Raw genomic sequence first — 17091 nt, 5'->3', positions numbered from 1 at the left:
AGGGGCGCTCCCAGCTCTGGGAAGAACGGAGCAGCCCGCCGCTCTCCGAGGAGGACTGCCGGCCTCCGGCGTCCCTCACGCACTGGGGACCGGGACGCACGGCTGGGCTGGGCTCGGCTTGAGGGGATCGCTTCAGCTCGGAGGGGCCGAGCTCGGCTCTGCTGGGTTCATCTGTGCGGGGCTGGGCTGGACCCGGCTCGGCTCGGTGCGCCGGCGGGCGAAAGCGCCCGGACAGCGCCGCCCGGTTGCGGTGTCCCGAGCTGTCCGGCAGGGGGCTCCTCCCGGCGGGCTCCGCCGGCGGCGGCCAGCCCCGCCCCGCCGGCCCCGCCCCTCTTTGTTGCGGCGGCCAATGGGGGCGCGCCGCGGGCGGCCGGTCGCGCGGCAGCGCGCGGCATGGCGCGCGGCGCGGGGCGCGCCCCCTGCGCGGCCGCGGCCGGTACCGGGGCCGGGACGGGGCGCCCGGAGCGAGCGGGCCGGCGTCGCTAGCGAGGGACCGCCCCCGCCCAGCCTCCTCCGCACGCCCGTCACAGCCACACTCGCATACACATAGAGAGCGGCCGGGCGGCGGCGAGGCCGCGGGGCACATCCCGCCAGCGGTCCCGGGCTCGGGCATGGCCGCGGGGCCATGACGGGCGCGGCGGGCGGCGGCGGCGGCGGCCGCGGGAGCAGCCGGCGTGCGGCGGCCGGCAAGGAGGGCGGGCGGTCGCGGAGCGCCCAGCCGCGGGCGGCGGGCGGGAGCGGCGGGGGCTCGGAGGAGGAGGAGCAGGAGCAGCAGCGGGACGGCGGCTCGCCCTTCCTGGTGAACAAGAGCGGCTTCCCCATGGACGGGCAGACCTGGGAGCGGATGTGGGGCCACGTGGAGCGGGTGCACCCCGACGGCGGGGCCGTGGCGGCGGCCATCCGGAGCGCCGCCCGCCTGGCCCGGGTAAGGCGAAGCCGCCGCGCGTCCCCTGGTGCGGGGTAGCGGGTGGCACCGAGCCCGAGCGCGGCGGGCCGGCGGCTGCCGCGTTCTGTGCGCGCCGAGCGGCCGGGCCGGCTCCGCGGCCCGGCGGGACCGTGTGGCAGCGCAGCCCGAGGATGCTCTCGGGGCACCGGCGAGAAGGATGGGGCATCGGCCGTCCGAAAGCGCCCAGAACGGAGTACCGGGGTTGCGGGGTGCTTGGGGGCTGCAGTGCGTGTCCTGGGGAACAAGCAGGAAGAAAATTACTCCTTTTAGCTTGGGGAGAAAAAAGCAGAAAACAAGAGTTAAAAGGAATCTTCAGGGATTGAGTGAAGCACTTTGCGCAATTTAAAGCAGGTTTTTTCTTTTCCTTTTGGAAACAGGCGCTTCCTTAAGCACAGTGTTGCTTCTCAAATGTAACAAGGGATTTAAAACGCAGACATTTCTTTTCCAGTATGTGGAAAGATTCCAAATGCTTTTGTCTGGTACGTTCCTCAGTACAAGCCCCAAATAACTCTGCCTCACCCAAGTCTTTTTCCACCAGACAGCAAATAAAATGTTGATGTCTGCTGTTGTTCCAAGGCTTCTCGACACTGCTGCATTACTGATCACAATGTCTTTAACACTCTCTGCTTTGGCAGACTTTGAGCTTGATTCACTCCTCCCATCAAGCAGCATTAATGTGAGCTGACCGCTGAAGTCTGGGTTGGTTCATACCCCTCTGCGTGCTGGGGTGAGATGGCTGGGCTGCTGTTGGCATGGCCCAAGCTGTCGGGGATACTGACACGAACCATATGCCTGTTCTTTTCATGGAGTAGAAAGGAGATTCTGTGCACAGGGAAGTCGAAATCTTATTGTGTAGGGCTGTATTGAGAAGGTGCTTGTCAAATAAGCTGCGGACTGAAAAGGCCTTTCATCTCTCTTCTGCAATGTTCAGTCTAGTGCAGGTGCAAAAGGGATGATCTCTCTCCACTCTGCTCTCCTTGTGCTGGAACCAGCCTTTGTTTGGATGGGGGAGCACGTCCAACTGAAAAATAATCAGGTTATGCTGAGTTTGTGGTTCCTTGGCGTGGTTCATCTTGTACTTACACAAGCACTTGAGGTGGAAATGAAGGGGCAGGGTCTGGGCAGAACTTCTTGTTTCAGCAGCCTGACCAGCTTATGCCAGTCTAGATGACCTGCAAGCCCATTTGGTGTCAAGAGATGGCAAAGCATGCGCTAGACTTGACTTTCATCCTTTACTTGCCAGCTCCAGAGCATGTAACTTTTATTAGTGACACCCGTGGTGACTGACAAAGCATCTGGTGAGAGACATGCCAGTGGCTCCAGTGTGCTGGCCTGCACACTGTATTCCTGTGGGAATGTCCCAGAGAGCGTTGCCCATGGCTTCTTCCTCAGTGCCACAGCTCTGGGCTGTCTCTATGTAGCATGTGCATAAGCTGGGCAGAATAAAAATGTTTTGAAATCTGCCTGGCCAAATCATTTGATGATGTTGATCAGTGCCCAGTGCTGTAGGAGTTGTACTCCTCCAGCACTACCCAGAAGCAAAATCCCTGTTAGAGTGATTAGTTTCTTCAGGGGCTGGAGGACCTGGTGTCCTCTGTGACTAAGTAGCTCTTGCTGGCTAAGTGTGGGACTTCTGTGGGTCAGAGAGTAATTTGAGGACTACCTAGTTCTTATTAGGGCCAACACAGCTCAGGTGAGCAAATGAAGGTTAGGACCTGGGTTTTTTTGCCACAAAGCAGTAGCGGATTACCAAAGTTGTGATAGTGATTTGTGGGTCAGAGTAGGAATGTGAGTGGAGACTTGTTCCTTAAATGGTGGTACAAATTATCTTAATTGGCTTGTGCTGCTGGGTATGTGTCACCCTGCAAAAGACCAGGTGGTATTGTTTGGGAGTGATGAGGGAAACTTGTGCCTGAGAGAAGATGATTTGTAATCTGTTTGCATTGATAGTTGGTTCAGGCTGAGTGAGTGGCATGTGCAACTGCTCCATTTCTGCATCTGATCTGTTATTAATCCCTAGTGATGGGAGAGAGTTTTCATCCCCTCTTCAAGAAGCTCCACTTGATTGCTCTAATCATCTTGGCATTAGTCTCAGCAATCATACGCACAGGGTGGTAAGTAGCTTCTGACTGTGTTTGTGAGGTTGCCCTTGCTGGAACAAATGCAAACTGCAGAGGTGCAGGGCTGCATCTCTCTTGGGAGGGAGAGTCCTTACAAAAAGCTGGCTTGTCTGCAGGGGTAGTTTTGGAATCTGTGGGATCCTCCCCCTCTGTTTGCTTGAGCTCTGGGAATAGTGCAGGCTCACAGTTTGGAAGGGCTGTGCAATCCTTTACCTTTTCTGTGATCTTGGAGGTACTTGGAGATCGTAATAAATTAAACCTCTCAGCAGCTTTGAGGACTCATGCCTGTCAGCTTCATCCATGCTGAGTAGCAGTGTGTTTGCAGGGGAAGCTGGTAGAAAATGATTTTCTGGTCATTAAGTGAGAAAGTGGAATCGGCCAAAATGAGTTTCACACAGGATGTCAGTGGTGAAGTGAGACTACAGCATTTCCAGCCATGGGATGAGTCTCCAGCTCTGCCACGTGGTCTTGCACTGCAGCGGCTCCACTGTCTGGAGCTGCTGTTCCTTGGAAAGACTGGTACAGGGTCAAGGCTTTTTATCTGACTCGTCCCTGAATTTCACTTGCTTTACAAATTCACGGTCTGTAGTGCTGTGTCTGCATTTCCTCTTGCCATCCATGACCTCTTGCCTGCTCCTTGCTGCTGGATGTATACCAGGAGCTGGAGGGCTGCATCCTCAATCACAAGAAAGCTGTGCTTTCCTTCACTTGTTGTATTGTGCAGCTGTATTTATCAGTCCTGCAGCTGGGTCAGGAATTGGGGAGGGAAGGGAGTGGGAGAGGTGTGTGGCTCCCCGCTGCCTGGCCTGGCTGGCAGCATGGTGTGTGTGCTGCCTGCCCTGGAGAGAGGAGAGCAGTGCTGCTCTGTGTGGGCTCAGGCTTATGGACACTCCTCCCTTCTTGCCTGAGACCTGGAGGGGTTTGGGCCTCCTGGCTCAGCAGGCCTGCCGAGGTAACTGGATATGTTCTAGCCAGTAGGAAAACCCTGGTTCTCTTTTCTGGGATATGGCTCTGGTATCTGACACACTCATCCTCCTTGCATAATGTGATCAATTCCCTTGGAATTGGGGAGCACCTCACTTGGAGTCTGAACCTGTCCCCTCTGGTGAGGGGGCCCATTGTGGGTTTCAGGAAGGGCTGTGTCCGTTCACACTGGGGCTGTCCCTATGGGATGCTGTCCTGGGTCCCCCAGCAGGGTGAGGGCTGGGAAAAGGATGGAATCCCCACCTCTGCAGCAGCCAGGCCCCTCGCAGCCTGGGGCTCCCATTGCCTCTGCGTGTTGTGTAAGTGCAATGCATGCACCTAGAGCTTCTGTATCTTTGAAGCAAAGGACTGAGTGTATTGGAGCAGAAATGGCCGCCCCAGGAAGGTGTGACAGCCCTGCCATAATTCCCTTTATTAGCTCCTTGCTGCTTCTGAAACTTGAACCTTATCAGGTGTGTTGAGTCCAGGTCTGCCTTTGTACTGGAAGGGACAGGTGAATAATTCATCCAGCTCAAAGGGGCTGGGTGAGAAAGCAACCTGTGGAACCAAAAAAAGCCTCTAATGAGGAGTTTAGGCATGAAAACTGTGATTAAGAAGCACTAATGAGTGTTGCTCATAACTCCCACTGGTGAGAGGAGAAAGCCCATGTGTGTGCCGGCGTGTAGCACTGGGATGGCAGGGGCGAGCTGGAAGCCTTGCCATCTGCTTGCCACTTACAGTATGCTTCTGTGTGCCAGTAATGTAGGAGTCTCTGGTTTGGTGGATTTTTCCCCCTTCTCCAAGGTGTATTTACTTTTTCACTGTAGTAACTTGCTGCGTGTAGTAAATTCCATGTTTTGTTGCTTTGGGATTACCAGTGCTCACTCTCTGAAAGCAAGCGCAATCTTAACAGAGGTGGGAACTGGAGAGGAAAGTTTTTGTGCCAGAGATGGCCCCATACCACCTGAACTGGCTGTTCTTATCAGTAATTGCTGACTTCAAACGTATTAAAGACAGTGATATGTCACATTATGAGCTTTAAACTACGGTTATGACAATATGGTCCCACAGATGCTTTTCTTTGCACCTTGTCACAGCTGCCCAAATTGCTGGTTCCTGAATTTGAATCTGTATTAATATTCAAATAAACCGCTTCTTCCACTGTGTGAGAATTGTGCTAACTTCTTTTTAGCCATGTTGCCCACTTTAATATCTGCTAACCTCATATTTTGCAGTCTCACCCCTGAAATAAGTGGACTTTGGGACAAGGCTCTGCTTCTTTCCTGTGTAGCTGCAGGCTCAGGAGCCAAATAACTGTGGAGATTAAATGTGGATTGAGGGCCTGCCTTCTTAAAATGCTTAGGCACAAGCAGATGTCTTATGAGATTTTGGGAAAATCCCATTATGTTGCCAGTCTATATCTTTAAGTGTCTTAATGTCATTCAATATTTGGGTCCCAGGTGGTCTTCTAGGTGCTGTGCTCTCCCTCCCCAGCAAGTATGCTGCAGACATATGGCAGATGGGAAATTATGCAGCCTAGGATATCCTTGTCTCCTTTTATCTTGTGGTAAAGGAGGGCAGAAATTAGACTTGAAATGGCTTCCTTGGGAGGGAGAACACCAAAGTCAGTACTGGGGCTCTGCTCATCCAAACTGCCCTGTGCTGGGGAGGGAATGGGAAGCATAGGCTTTCTGTGCTGGACTGCCTGCCTGCATAGGGTGGTATCTGGGGGATGCTGGTGGCTCTGATTGATGATCAGCCTGCCACAGCCTCTCTATGCAGGGAAGGGCTGGCTCTGCTGCTGGGGCAGCCCCTGTGGTCAGCAGGGTGACTTTGCCTGATGCTTGAGTTCACGTGGGGCTTAAGCCATCTGTGCTGCCGCATTGTGTTGCACTGAGCACATGCCACTGCTCAGTAAATCACTTATCTGCTCTGCGGGGAGCCCTGGCTGTCTAACCTCTTTATCTTTTTTTCTTGTGTCCAGCCCTCAGTGCCGCCAGTGCCAAACTACAAGCTCTCCATGTCAATCCCAGAATGGCTCCAGGCAATACAGACCTACATGAAGATGCTGCAGTATCCTTCTTGTGCGTGGTCTCCAGAAAGAAGGCTGACTTGTGCCTGATGTGAATTAACAGAGCTTTACTGAAGCTTTAGCTGGTTGTGAGGGCTTGGGATCATTTGGGGGTAAAGAGACGCCTCCAGGGATTTGTGATAGCAGCAGCAGCTTGTCATAGCAGTCCTCTGGGAGATGTAATTATCTTTAAATTATACTGAAAAATTTAACTGAAGTGACATTGGTGGGAATAGAAGTACTTATTTTGAAGTTGATGTATGAGGATATTATGATCAGCTCATGATGCCTGGAGAAATAATATGGCATCTCGTCATAAAGTGACTGAGAGAGAGCCAGTGTTGTGGCAAGCCCTTTCTCCCTCTGCCTTGACAGCCCCTGTGGGTTCTCTGAGGATTGCTCAGTGCTTGTCACTGGGGTGAGCAGGCACGAGCAGCTGTCCTGACCCCAAGGTGGGCAGCCTTGCCTGTGACACAAGAGCTGACCGATGGCATCTCCCTTCCAGATGTTCCACCTTGCTTGGGGGATTCATCAGGGACATCTGTCTAGCCTGCGTGTCACTGCCCCACGCCCAATTCCTGCCTTTCCATTGCTGACAGATAATTTCAGAGAAGGTTACTGGCCTGGATGCTGCTCTTGTGTTTCCCTTTTTTCCTAAACTCTGCCTTTTTGTGTTCGTGTGTGTGGGGAAACTGGGGGGGATGAGTGTAAAGCACTGCTAAGGATTAAGAAAGGACATGGGAGGCAGCTGGAAGAACATGCAGGAATAGCAGGCATGGTTGGCTCGGTGGGGAGCTGTGGCTGGGATCAAGGAGGCAGCTGGGCCCAGAGCTGCAGCAGCTGCTGTGGGGAGGGAGGCAGGGGCCTGCCTGCTCTGCATTTCTCTTCTTTATGGCAGCCACTTGGCCAGGACAAGAGGCTTCATGCTTGCTGAGATTGTGCCAGAGAGGATACCATGTCAGACAGAGCTCCAAAAATTACATTATCCCCCACCTCACCCTGTAGCGGTTTTGAAATCCTGCATTCTGCTGCAGAGCAGACCTTAGGTTTGGATGTGTATTCGAAAAAGCTTCAAAGTGGGCTGGGGAGCAGTGTCTGGGCTTCCTTTGAGGGCTGAAAGAGGATGTATGCTTTGTGCAGAGCACCCTGAAAGGGCCTCATGAGTTAGTTTTGAAGGCAGGAGGGAAGTAAAGCCTTGTTTGTGGAGAACTCTGAACTCTATTTGAAGTCAGTTCAGAGCATCCTGGTGAGAACTGGAGTTTTTATTTAGGCTATGGTTATACATCCAGCAGCTGTTTTATTTATGCCTTGCAAGCAACTCTTAGCTTCCATGGGGTCACCTGCTTGTGCCCGGGTATCTGCCTTGGTATCACCAGTTTTACTGACATGAATATTCTGATGGGAATAGAATTTGGATACTAGGTTAGGAAAGAGATTCAACTGGAAAAGTAAACTATCAAAAATAAAGGCAGTGTGATTTTTATTTATTTTTTTTTTTTTTTACAAAATTTAATTGGGTTTTTTGTTTTATTTTTGTTTTCATTGAACAGATTGTTTTCCTGGTCTGATTTACTGTGTTGCTGCTTGAACAGAAATGCTCAAGGAACAAGGAATAGGCTGCTTCTGGTGATGCTGCTGTTTGGCAGCCTGTTCTAGGCAAGTGATGCTGAGATTTGGTTGACTGTCTGCTGGTCTTATTTGTGATGAACTTTTCTACTATTAGTGTTTGCTAATGACCTTGACTTGCACATAGCTGGTTGTTTTCATTTTGAGAACATATTTTTTAGAGAATGGCTTATATTTTCTGAGTGTGAATGGATGCACCTGCAGTGGTTTTGGTTGACAGGTCACAGGTGAGTCATGATGCTGATGGAGTTAAAAAACTTTGAAAGGAAATAAAGTTTTTTCAGACCATGGATTATTGATTGGTTTGGGTAGGCTATGCAAGCTTTCTCTTGCTCATGTGTGAGACTTTTGTTCAAACTTGCGATCTATAGTGAGCCACACCTAGTGGAAAAGAGAATTTATAGCCTTCAAATGCTGAACTTGAGTGTCATTTTAGATGGTCAACCTTAATACATTACTCTGCACTTAGTGCTGATAATAGGTCATATAAAAAGACAAGTGAAAAGTTTTGCTTTATTTCACATGCCACGTATTTAATATCTGAGAGTCAATGGCTTTTACTGCCTGTTTTGTATTTCCACAGGAACTCAGAACTGGAATTCACCTTTTCAGCAGTGTTATTTTATTGCTTGACTGTTCAAGTTACTTTCCTTTAACAGACAAAATACAGATACAATCACACGGGAACACAGTTCTTCGAGATCAGAAAAACCAGACCTCTGAGTGGGTAAGTGTCCCTGGAATTGTTCTTGTGCCCCTGTCCCTGATCACCTGGCATTCAAGCCCTGCAGCACCATGGCATGGGAGGGCTGTGTCCTCTGTGCCACAGCTGCCTCTGTTGCTGCCTTTGTGAAGAGTGTCCCAGCTTGCTGTGGGGTTGCAAAAGGACCATCAGGACCAACGAGTGGAAGGGCAGTTCTTGCTCAGCAGCTGTGTGGGAGCTGCTTGGCTGCAGGCCAGAGCTGCATGCACAGGGGTGGGAAAACTCTCTGCTTATTGGTGTTACTCTGGGAGGACTGGGCTGCTTTTCTGAAAACTGAGTAAGTCCTGATATTCTGGTTGTGCTGAAATGCTCTTTGCAGATGGTAGGAAGGGATTAGCTGTGTGAAATGAAGCAGGAGTTCTGACATCCTGGGCACAGTAGTTTTCCCTGGAGGCTCACAATGGACTGTTTGAAGTCATGTCCGTGCTTCTGCCTTGCTGCTCATCTTGCTGTTCCATCCATGTGGTGGGCTTGTGCTGGTTGGTGATGAGTTGTGCAGTGCAAGTGTGAACATGTGCCCAGGGAACCTGGCAGCAGAGAGCTGGGGTCTCTTGCATGTTAGAACTGCATCATACTAAGGACAGCTCTTTAACAGAACCTAATAAATTAGCAGGAAGGGTGTTAACATTATACTTCTATTTTAGGGTGAAATTTAGATAAGCAGAATGTAATTACTCCCATAGACTGGTCTGTCTCTAGCTCATCCCAGCTCTCTGTCATTAAACCAATGGTCCCTCACCCTAAAATTCCAGTTCCCATCTCAGCTTTGTGCTTCAGGTTTTCATCTTGCTGACAGCAATCTTTCTCACCTCCTTTATCTAATGTTCACTGCTCTGGTGGAACTAGTTTAAAACAAATCTTGTGCCTTGAATGATAGATGGGTTTACAGAAGCTTAAACCAATTTTCAAGCTGCTCACTCATTTTTAAATTTGTGCCATTACTTTTTTCAAAGGAAGTGAAGGATGAAAATGAATTATGCTCAGCACTTACCACTTAAAAGGTCGTTGTTTTCCTGGGCTGGATAAAAGCCTGGCTTACGAGCATGGTGCTCTTTCCTAGAAGGGAGCAGATGCAGTGCTTGCAGCTGGAGATGTGCCTGTGGCTTTGAATCATCCCAGGTGGAGCCATTTCCTCTGTTTATGTGCCTTAGTGTTTGCTTGGGGGCAAGTATCTGACTCCTCTCCTTGTTGCTGCTTGGAACTTCTTGGAGTGGGGTGCCAGGAGTTCTATGGAGTTAAGGATGGTGCCCCTGGAAATGGTCCAACCCCTCAGGGACTGCCAGCTTTCCAGGCTCAGTTGCCTGAACATGGTGTGTGCTGGACTCAAACAGTGTAAATCCTAAGGGCTGTGCTGCTTTGCTCCTGGATTGGGTAGATGGGAGTGCTGGGAGGGGTGGAGCTGTCAGGAGCACGTGTTGCTGCCTGGATCCTGCTGTTCTGCTGTAGGGCTCAACATTTTTCTGATCTTGGTTTCTCCAGTTTTGAGAAGGAGAATGGATGCAAAGCTGTCTAAAGTTCCTGTCATTTTTATGAAACCAAAATTCAAGTTTTTATGACAGTTTATGGTTTAGATTTCCGATATTTTAAAATTTACTTGGCCGAGTCAGGAGGATGGGACCCCAGACTATTTTCAGTGGTCCCTAGTGACTAGACAAGGAGCAATGGGCAGAAGCTGGAAGTCCCATCTAAGTATGAGGAAAAAAAGGTTTCCTTTGAGGCTGACAGAGCACTTAAACAGGCTGCCCATAGAGGTTATGGGGTCTCGTCCTGTGGAGATATTCAAAACCTACCTGTGCAACCTGCTCTAAATGAAACTGCTTTAGCAGGAGGGTTGGGCAGATGGTCTTTGGAGGTCCCTTCCAACCCCAGCTTTGGTGATTGTGTGTGAATAATGCATTGAGGTGTGCATGAAAGCTTCCCTTTTCTTCATCTGTCCAGTTTTTATCAAAGCTGAAAAATCACCTACACTTCCAAGTTTTTTTTTCCTGGGAGATGTGTTCTACTTCACAAAAAATCTGCTCCCAGCGTGGCAATGACAGGTGTCTTGTGCTGAGGTGGCAGGAGCTGCTCTGAGCAATTTCTGTGCTGTGAAAGGCCTCACTTGCTGCAGCGCAGCGTTTGCAGGTTGATCGGGCAAGATGCTGAAGGCCTCCAATTGCCACTGGCTCTTGAAAAATGAGGCTGTTCCCAGAGCTTTATTGACACTAAACATATTGCTGATTTCATAATGTGAGGGCTCAAAGCTAGTTCATCTTTGGCAGCCTCTCTTCAAGACAGCAGTGGCTGGACACAAAGAAGCCGAGTACTAGATGGAAATTGAATATTCATAAATTCATGTCAAAATGTCCTAAAGCAGCTGGGGCATATTAATGAGTTTTCCTATTATGGAAGGAGGACTAGATATTGTAGGGATTGACTGCCAGCATCAGTGTGATGTATGAGAAAATAAAAATGTGTGGCTGAGCGTAGGAAGAAGAGCATAAATTATCTATAGGAGCTCATTAAGGGATATAGTCATGCTATAACTCAGTATTTACAATCTCTTTAAGAAAAAGTCACTCTTATTATCAGCTTAACTTTTAGAGTGCTAGACACCATGTGGATTTGCCTAGACTACAGATAGCACTTTTAGAAAGGCTAGATTTCTGTTGGCGTAGCTGTGCAAATCGGGGTGGCAGAGCTGTGAACCTGTAAACTTGGGTGTGCTGTTTTTGTTGTACTGGCAAACTGTGTCTGAAAATGTGCCTGGTTCTCACCTCTTCTGAGTTGGCTGTATTTGCATAAAATCCAAATTTATGGGTGTAGCTACATCCACTGTAGGAGTGCTTTGCTAATACAGGTGTCCTGGGACAGTGCCCTTCACAGGCTTTGTGATGTACCTGTTTGTACTAAATAGGTAAAGGGCACCCTGTGAAAGTTCAGCTCTGCTGATCCATGTGTGTTTGCATGTGATATGAATGTTTCAGACACCAGGAGAACTGGTTTTCTTTTTCCCGTGCACGATTATGCTGGCTAAACCTATATTAGACTTTTGTTGGTACAACCAGTCTGATCAAAAATGGTACTTTTGACTGACATAGTTATTCTTTTTAAAACTTCAGATTTCGATCATGTAAGAGCTTTAGGAAAAAAGTGTATGTCTGAATATCTAGTAAAATCTGTAACTGTGAATTCAATGTCAACAAGCTGTTACTACTGGGTTTACAGGGAGAGATAAGCCCTCTGGAAGGTTCTGTGCTGGGATGCAGGCATGAAGCACAATGAGAAACAAATCTTTGTCCTCCCCAGAGGATTGGGGAGGTGCAGTATTGCACTGTTCCCTCAGTTAAGTGCCAGCTGAACAGGGGCACCTACAACTGAAGCAGAAACTGATGTTTGGGTGTGTTTTGTGGTCTTTGAGGAATTGGAGCCCAGAAGCTGCTCTGTGAGGGGGGAGACATTCAGTGGCAGCAGATAAAATGTGTAATCGGTTGCAGGAAAGGAGCACGATAGGAGCTGTCACGTGGCAGCAGTGTCACCAAATTACAGGGAGGGGGAGATGGGAAATAATACTGTTTTCACACACCATGTTATTAAGGAGCACTGATGGGGCTGTAGAGAAAAATGGGCTCATAGCATTTCCAGACAATAGACTGCAGAAGGCATTTGAACATCTGCTTCTCTCACACAAAGGGGGAATGTTACAGAGACGGTGTGGTGTTCAGCATGTGGGGGAAATGCTTTTGCTGTTGAAACACAAGATCTGTATCTGCTCTGATGTTTTATCTCCTTTTGCTCCTGCTGGTGCCTTTTGCTTCTCTTTTTGGCTTCATTATCATGAATGAAACTGCCAGGAGCCTTAGAAAAACTTGGGAGAGGGGATTTTATAGACCTCATGCAAATACATGGGTCTGTGCAAGGCAAATTTTGTGGAAAAATGTGCTGGAGGATCTCACTAATAAAAAATTTATTCTGTCTTGTAGGAGTCTTTCTGATGAATGTAATGGGGAGCATCTCCTAAGCATGGTCATCCCTGAAGGGACTCCAGTGTGATTGGTGCCAGCTGGTGAGATCCCCCAGTCTTGGCCATGCTGAATGGTTTTAAGAGTTTTCTAACCTGTATATAAAATTGAGTACCCCAAGTAAAAAATCTGGAAGCAGAAGGAATTAATGTATCCTATGAGCTGCCTTTAGACAGTGACATTTTAAACAGAAAGTGTCCCAAAGAGGCAAAGTCAACTCGTTTCAGGGCCTCTGTTACTGCAGGAAGCAAGAGAGATAGTCCTGGTTGGCTCCTGAAAACACTGAAAGAAGTTTGAATCAATTAGCAAGGAAGTATCACTATCTGCCAAGGACTAGGTCTTGAGGGAGGAACAAGCAGCCTGTTCCTGTTGGCAGAAGTGTTCACTGTGGTCTGGAATAGAGATCTGCCTGGCAGACATCAGAGAGGGGTGTAAATGCCACAAAGGGGAGCAGCAGGGTGCTTGTCTTTGACTGCAGCAGTCTCTCCTGGAGGGGATGGGCTGACCCCAGTGCTCACTGGGGTGTGGGGAGAGGGTGACTGGGCTAATTCCCAGCTGTCTGATGTAAGCCTGTAAAGAATGGCTGTATATGTCAACTCTTTTCAGGTAACTGTCAAGATTTAAAGAAAATCCCAGAGCCAAACCCTGCTAAGCCAGGGAACTGAAATGCATGATGCTGTTTTTAAATTCTTTTCTGCCTTCCTTAAATCTCCTTTCACAAGTTTAACTGCAGACTTTCTGGTCACTATCAACATCTTAGTGTGATAAAAATTTGGAAGTGAGGGAAAAGAGGGAAAGAGCACCTGTAATGAGCTGTTCTGAAATTAGTTGAATGCTTGATTATTTGTCATAGATCCCTTAGAGAACTGACAAGCAGCCTTCAACCATTAATATTTGTGTTAGAGAAAAAGGGGAGAGTGGGTTCTGGGGAAGGCAAAGATAGCAGCCTTTAAAAAGAATAAGAGAAAAGATAAGTCTAGGAACTTTGAGTTTATCTGCAGTTCAAGGGAAGGGAAAGGCAACATTAATATTGTTGGGCACTGTTCATTTCTGAGAATTTTCTTCTATCTGCATGTAAGAGCTTTTGTCAACAAGGGAGAAGATGTGGATATGGTAACTCTTTGTTTTAGTGTGGCTTTTGATAAGACCATATCTTATCTCTGCAGATAAGGCAGGGACCTTGAGTCTAAATAAAACTATTTAATGTAAGGACCCAACTTGGTGAAAAGCAGCATGTAGAAAGTGGCACTTTACCAGTCTTGCCTGGCAGAGATTGTCAGCTGAGGTGTGCAGTGCCTGTCCCAGCTTAGTTTTTCCTTAATGGTATGGGTAAGACTAATTGTTTGCTGATGGGTGATTTACAGTCCAGGCTGGACAAGGCTTTAAAAAGTGAGACTGGGATATTCAGAGTGATCTCTTGGGCTGGAACAAATGGGAGATAATTTAGTGAGGGCAGATGTATAGGAGAGTTTGGGAGTAGCCAGCTGTGGAGAGCAAAAGGCTAGTTTTCAAAGAAGCAGCTGAGCTTAAAAAGAATAAAAGAAACCAAATAAAATTCATTTTAAAAGCCCAGCCAAAAAATCCCCACCCCTAACAAAAGAACCTCCCAACCAATCCACAAAAAAACCCCACCAAAAACACCAACAAAAATAAAAAACCACAAAAAGCCACCAGAACCCCATTCACTGTGGGCCAACAGGGAAAAGCCAGCAGCATGCTGGCTTGGTTGGAAATATGCACTGAAAGATGGATTCAGAAGGAAATTGGTCTGTTTGTACTGTTGTGGGCTTAGCCAAAGGACTGTGAGAAGTGAGTTGGTTGAAGGGATTCTAAAATTGAAAGAAACATTGTCCTGAAATCATAACCTCAGGGGTGAGGGAGGAATTAAATAAAGATTGGTGTCTGCTTTCTCATTTTTACAGAGGAGAGGGTAGATTAGTATTTTGCATATCCAAATGTCTGTAGCAAGAGGAGAGATGATGAATGGTCTCCATGCCCACTTTGGAGAGCAGAAATAGCTCCTGATTTGAATTGCAAAAAGGGAAGGATTTAGTTTAAACATTAAGAGACCTTCATAGATGCAAGGTTAAGTACAGGATAGATTAGCTGGTGGGGTCCCAGGCTTTTGAGTAGCCAGTTGAAAGCAGACTGAAAAATAATCTGTGGGGAGTGATTTAGATTTGGCTTGTGCTACCTTGGGTGGAGCAGTGGCTTGGGGATTCTCCAGGGGCTCTGCTTCCAATACAAACACAGTGTTTAAGGCCATGCTTTGACTCAAGCTTGTTAAAAGTGGCAGAAAAACTCAGTGGCTCTTGAACTGAGTCACCCACATAAACCCTGGGGTCCATGCTGTAAATGCAGAGAAAGCAAACTGTAGAGTACTCCCAGGACTCCAGGATGTGTTGCAAGCACATTTCTCTCCCTCTCAGGATTTTTCACAGAGGTGCACAGAGAGAAATGAAAGAGAAAACTATTTCTATTTCTGCTTCTTGATTTTTCTATGTGGAATGTGTTTGGAGAATTGTTTACCGGGGGTGATTGCTTGATTGGGTTCTGGTGAGGATTGTTTCAGGCCAATGCGACCCACCTGGGGCTGTGCTCTCAAGAGAGAGTCACGAGTTGTGTTAGAGTCAGAGAGAGTAGTATGTAGTTTTAGTATCTTCCTTTTTATGTAGTATATTAATGTGTATTAGCCATAGTTATAATAAAGACATCATTCAGCCTTCTGAATTGAGTCAGACATTGTAATTTCTTCCCATTGGGTTTGCCTGCATTTACAATAAGGATGGGTGTGTGAGGGCACAGCCTGCCCCAGAAGTGCAGGTGGGTGCTGCTTTGCTGACATCCTGGGCAGTGCTCCCCTCGCACTGACCCTTGTCACTGTCCTCTCCATCGGTGTCCCTGAGCTGCCAGGTCCCAGTGCAGCTCCTGGATCCAGGGGCAGGTTGCTGTGTGTGCCTGAGGAGGAGATGCTGGCCCTGCCCCTCACACCGTGTTAACCAGGCATGCTTGGTTTGTGGCACACCAAATGGCTTGCAGGTAAAAGGCTTTACAACTCAACATTTTTCAGTTTTCCTCGTGATGCACATTCATTATCAGCTTTTTTTTTTTTTTTTTTTTTTGGAACTCCCATGTAGTTAGAAGATAGGAAATACAGTGGATTATCTTGTTTATGGATACCTCCCATGCCTCATCTGCACATAACAAATCTGAGACAGAGACTGGGCTTTGCAGTGGCCACTGCAGTGACCAGTGGAGCTTCTGTGGGTGATGAAGGAGCCCCTTTGTGTGCCCTCCCCAGGGCTGCTCTGGGCTTCCAGCACTTCTCTGGGATTCTGTGCCTGATTGTGAGTGTGGAGGAGGCAGGCAAACTCTCATTAGTCTTCTGTACTGCAGGCAGGGTGTAGGGGCTGGTTGTTTACAAATGAAAAGATAATTTCTAACTTGGATAAATGGGACATGAAATGGCTGTGACAGGCTGTAATAGCAGTGGAAGTTCTGTTGTCACTTGGATTCAACACCAGGTTTAAAATGCATGAGGTGGATGAGTCAGAAGGTGGGGAAAACAGACTGATGGTTTCAGATGCATATTTTCGTAATCTTCTCCAATAGAAATATTTTTGTCATTTAATCTTGTATTTCCTTAGAGTAGGGATCTGTTTACAAAGCCCTTCTCAGAGAAAGGATATGGATAGAGAAGACTGAAAAATAAAAGTTATCCTTTGGCTGAGTTTTCAGCTGTGCTTTTTTGGGGGGTGGGGGTGGATTTTTGGTGTGGCACTGGATGTGATTCTTCTGGCCTTTTTTAGGCTGCTTCCATTTTTTTTTTTTTTTTTTTTTTTTTGACCAAGCTGTCCAGGATTTCAGGATCTGTTTGTGGAAGGGGATAGGTTAACTCTTAGGTCAATAGTGCAGTGTCAGTCTGGCATGACAGCTTTCTCAGCTGACCTGAGGTTACCTGTTGCTTGTTACAGTGTTGTCCCTGTCAAATAGTTGTACTCCAGAGATAGTGTCTAGATTGTAAATAAACTTTGGGAACTTGCAAAATCCTGGGCATGTGTAGTTTCCTGCACTCCTGCAGGAAATTGTGTGGATTTTCCCTGTCCACAGGAGATGTGGAACAGCAGCAAGACAGTAACTCAGTTAGCAGGGCTGTGAAGTGTCTGTATTGGTAGAGCTTTCTGTGGAGCAGGCTTTGATAAGAAGGCAGTAAATTCTCATCTGCAGCTGTAGCTATAAGGTTATGGAGGCATTTGTAGCTTTTAGGGGGCCATGTAACCATCCTCTCTCTGCTGGTTGCTTTGTTTGTTTATCCTCCAGAGGAGAGCCAGGGTTATTTTGAAAATGAGCTAAACTCAGTCTTGCTCTGGGATTTCTGTGGTTGCCAGTTCTCACAGTTCAGCAGGGCTTTCTGTTACAGTCTGAGGTGATGCTCAGGGAGTTGCTGGAAGATGCAGAGAGGACTGCATTCCTCCCATTCACCTTCAATATCTCTTTTTTTTTTCCTTTTTTCATTTTTTTTTCCCCACAGTCATCCTCCAGAAGTTAACAGGACTCCAACAAATCACTGAAGGGGAGAATCAAGTTCCCCAGATCTTGCT

General features: G+C 47.9%; 1 protein-coding gene across 2 annotated transcripts in view; it reads left to right on the top strand.

The window, feature by feature from the left end:
* Positions 1-709: 709 nt before the first annotated feature.
* The window catches only part of VASH2 (vasohibin 2), a 33169-nt gene continuing 16787 nt past the window's right edge, over positions 710-17091 (top strand). Inside the window, exons 1-3 of one of the 2 annotated variants that reach the window (XM_021547549.3) lie at positions 710-925; positions 6014-6102; positions 8397-8453. In XM_021547549.3, coding sequence (XP_021403224.2) covers positions 821-925; positions 6014-6102; positions 8397-8453 — 251 coding nt within the window. In that variant the 5' untranslated portion in view covers positions 710-820. The remainder of the gene's footprint in view (positions 926-6013; positions 6103-8396; positions 8454-17091) is intronic. The other variant, XM_021547550.3, reaches the window with a different exon arrangement.

Source organism: Lonchura striata, chromosome 3, assembly GCF_046129695.1.
Source record: "Lonchura striata isolate bLonStr1 chromosome 3, bLonStr1.mat, whole genome shotgun sequence".
NCBI lineage: Eukaryota > Metazoa > Chordata > Aves > Passeriformes > Estrildidae > Lonchura > Lonchura striata.
The sequence above is the reverse complement of the archived record's forward strand: the minus strand, read 5'-3'. Positions and strand labels throughout refer to the sequence as shown.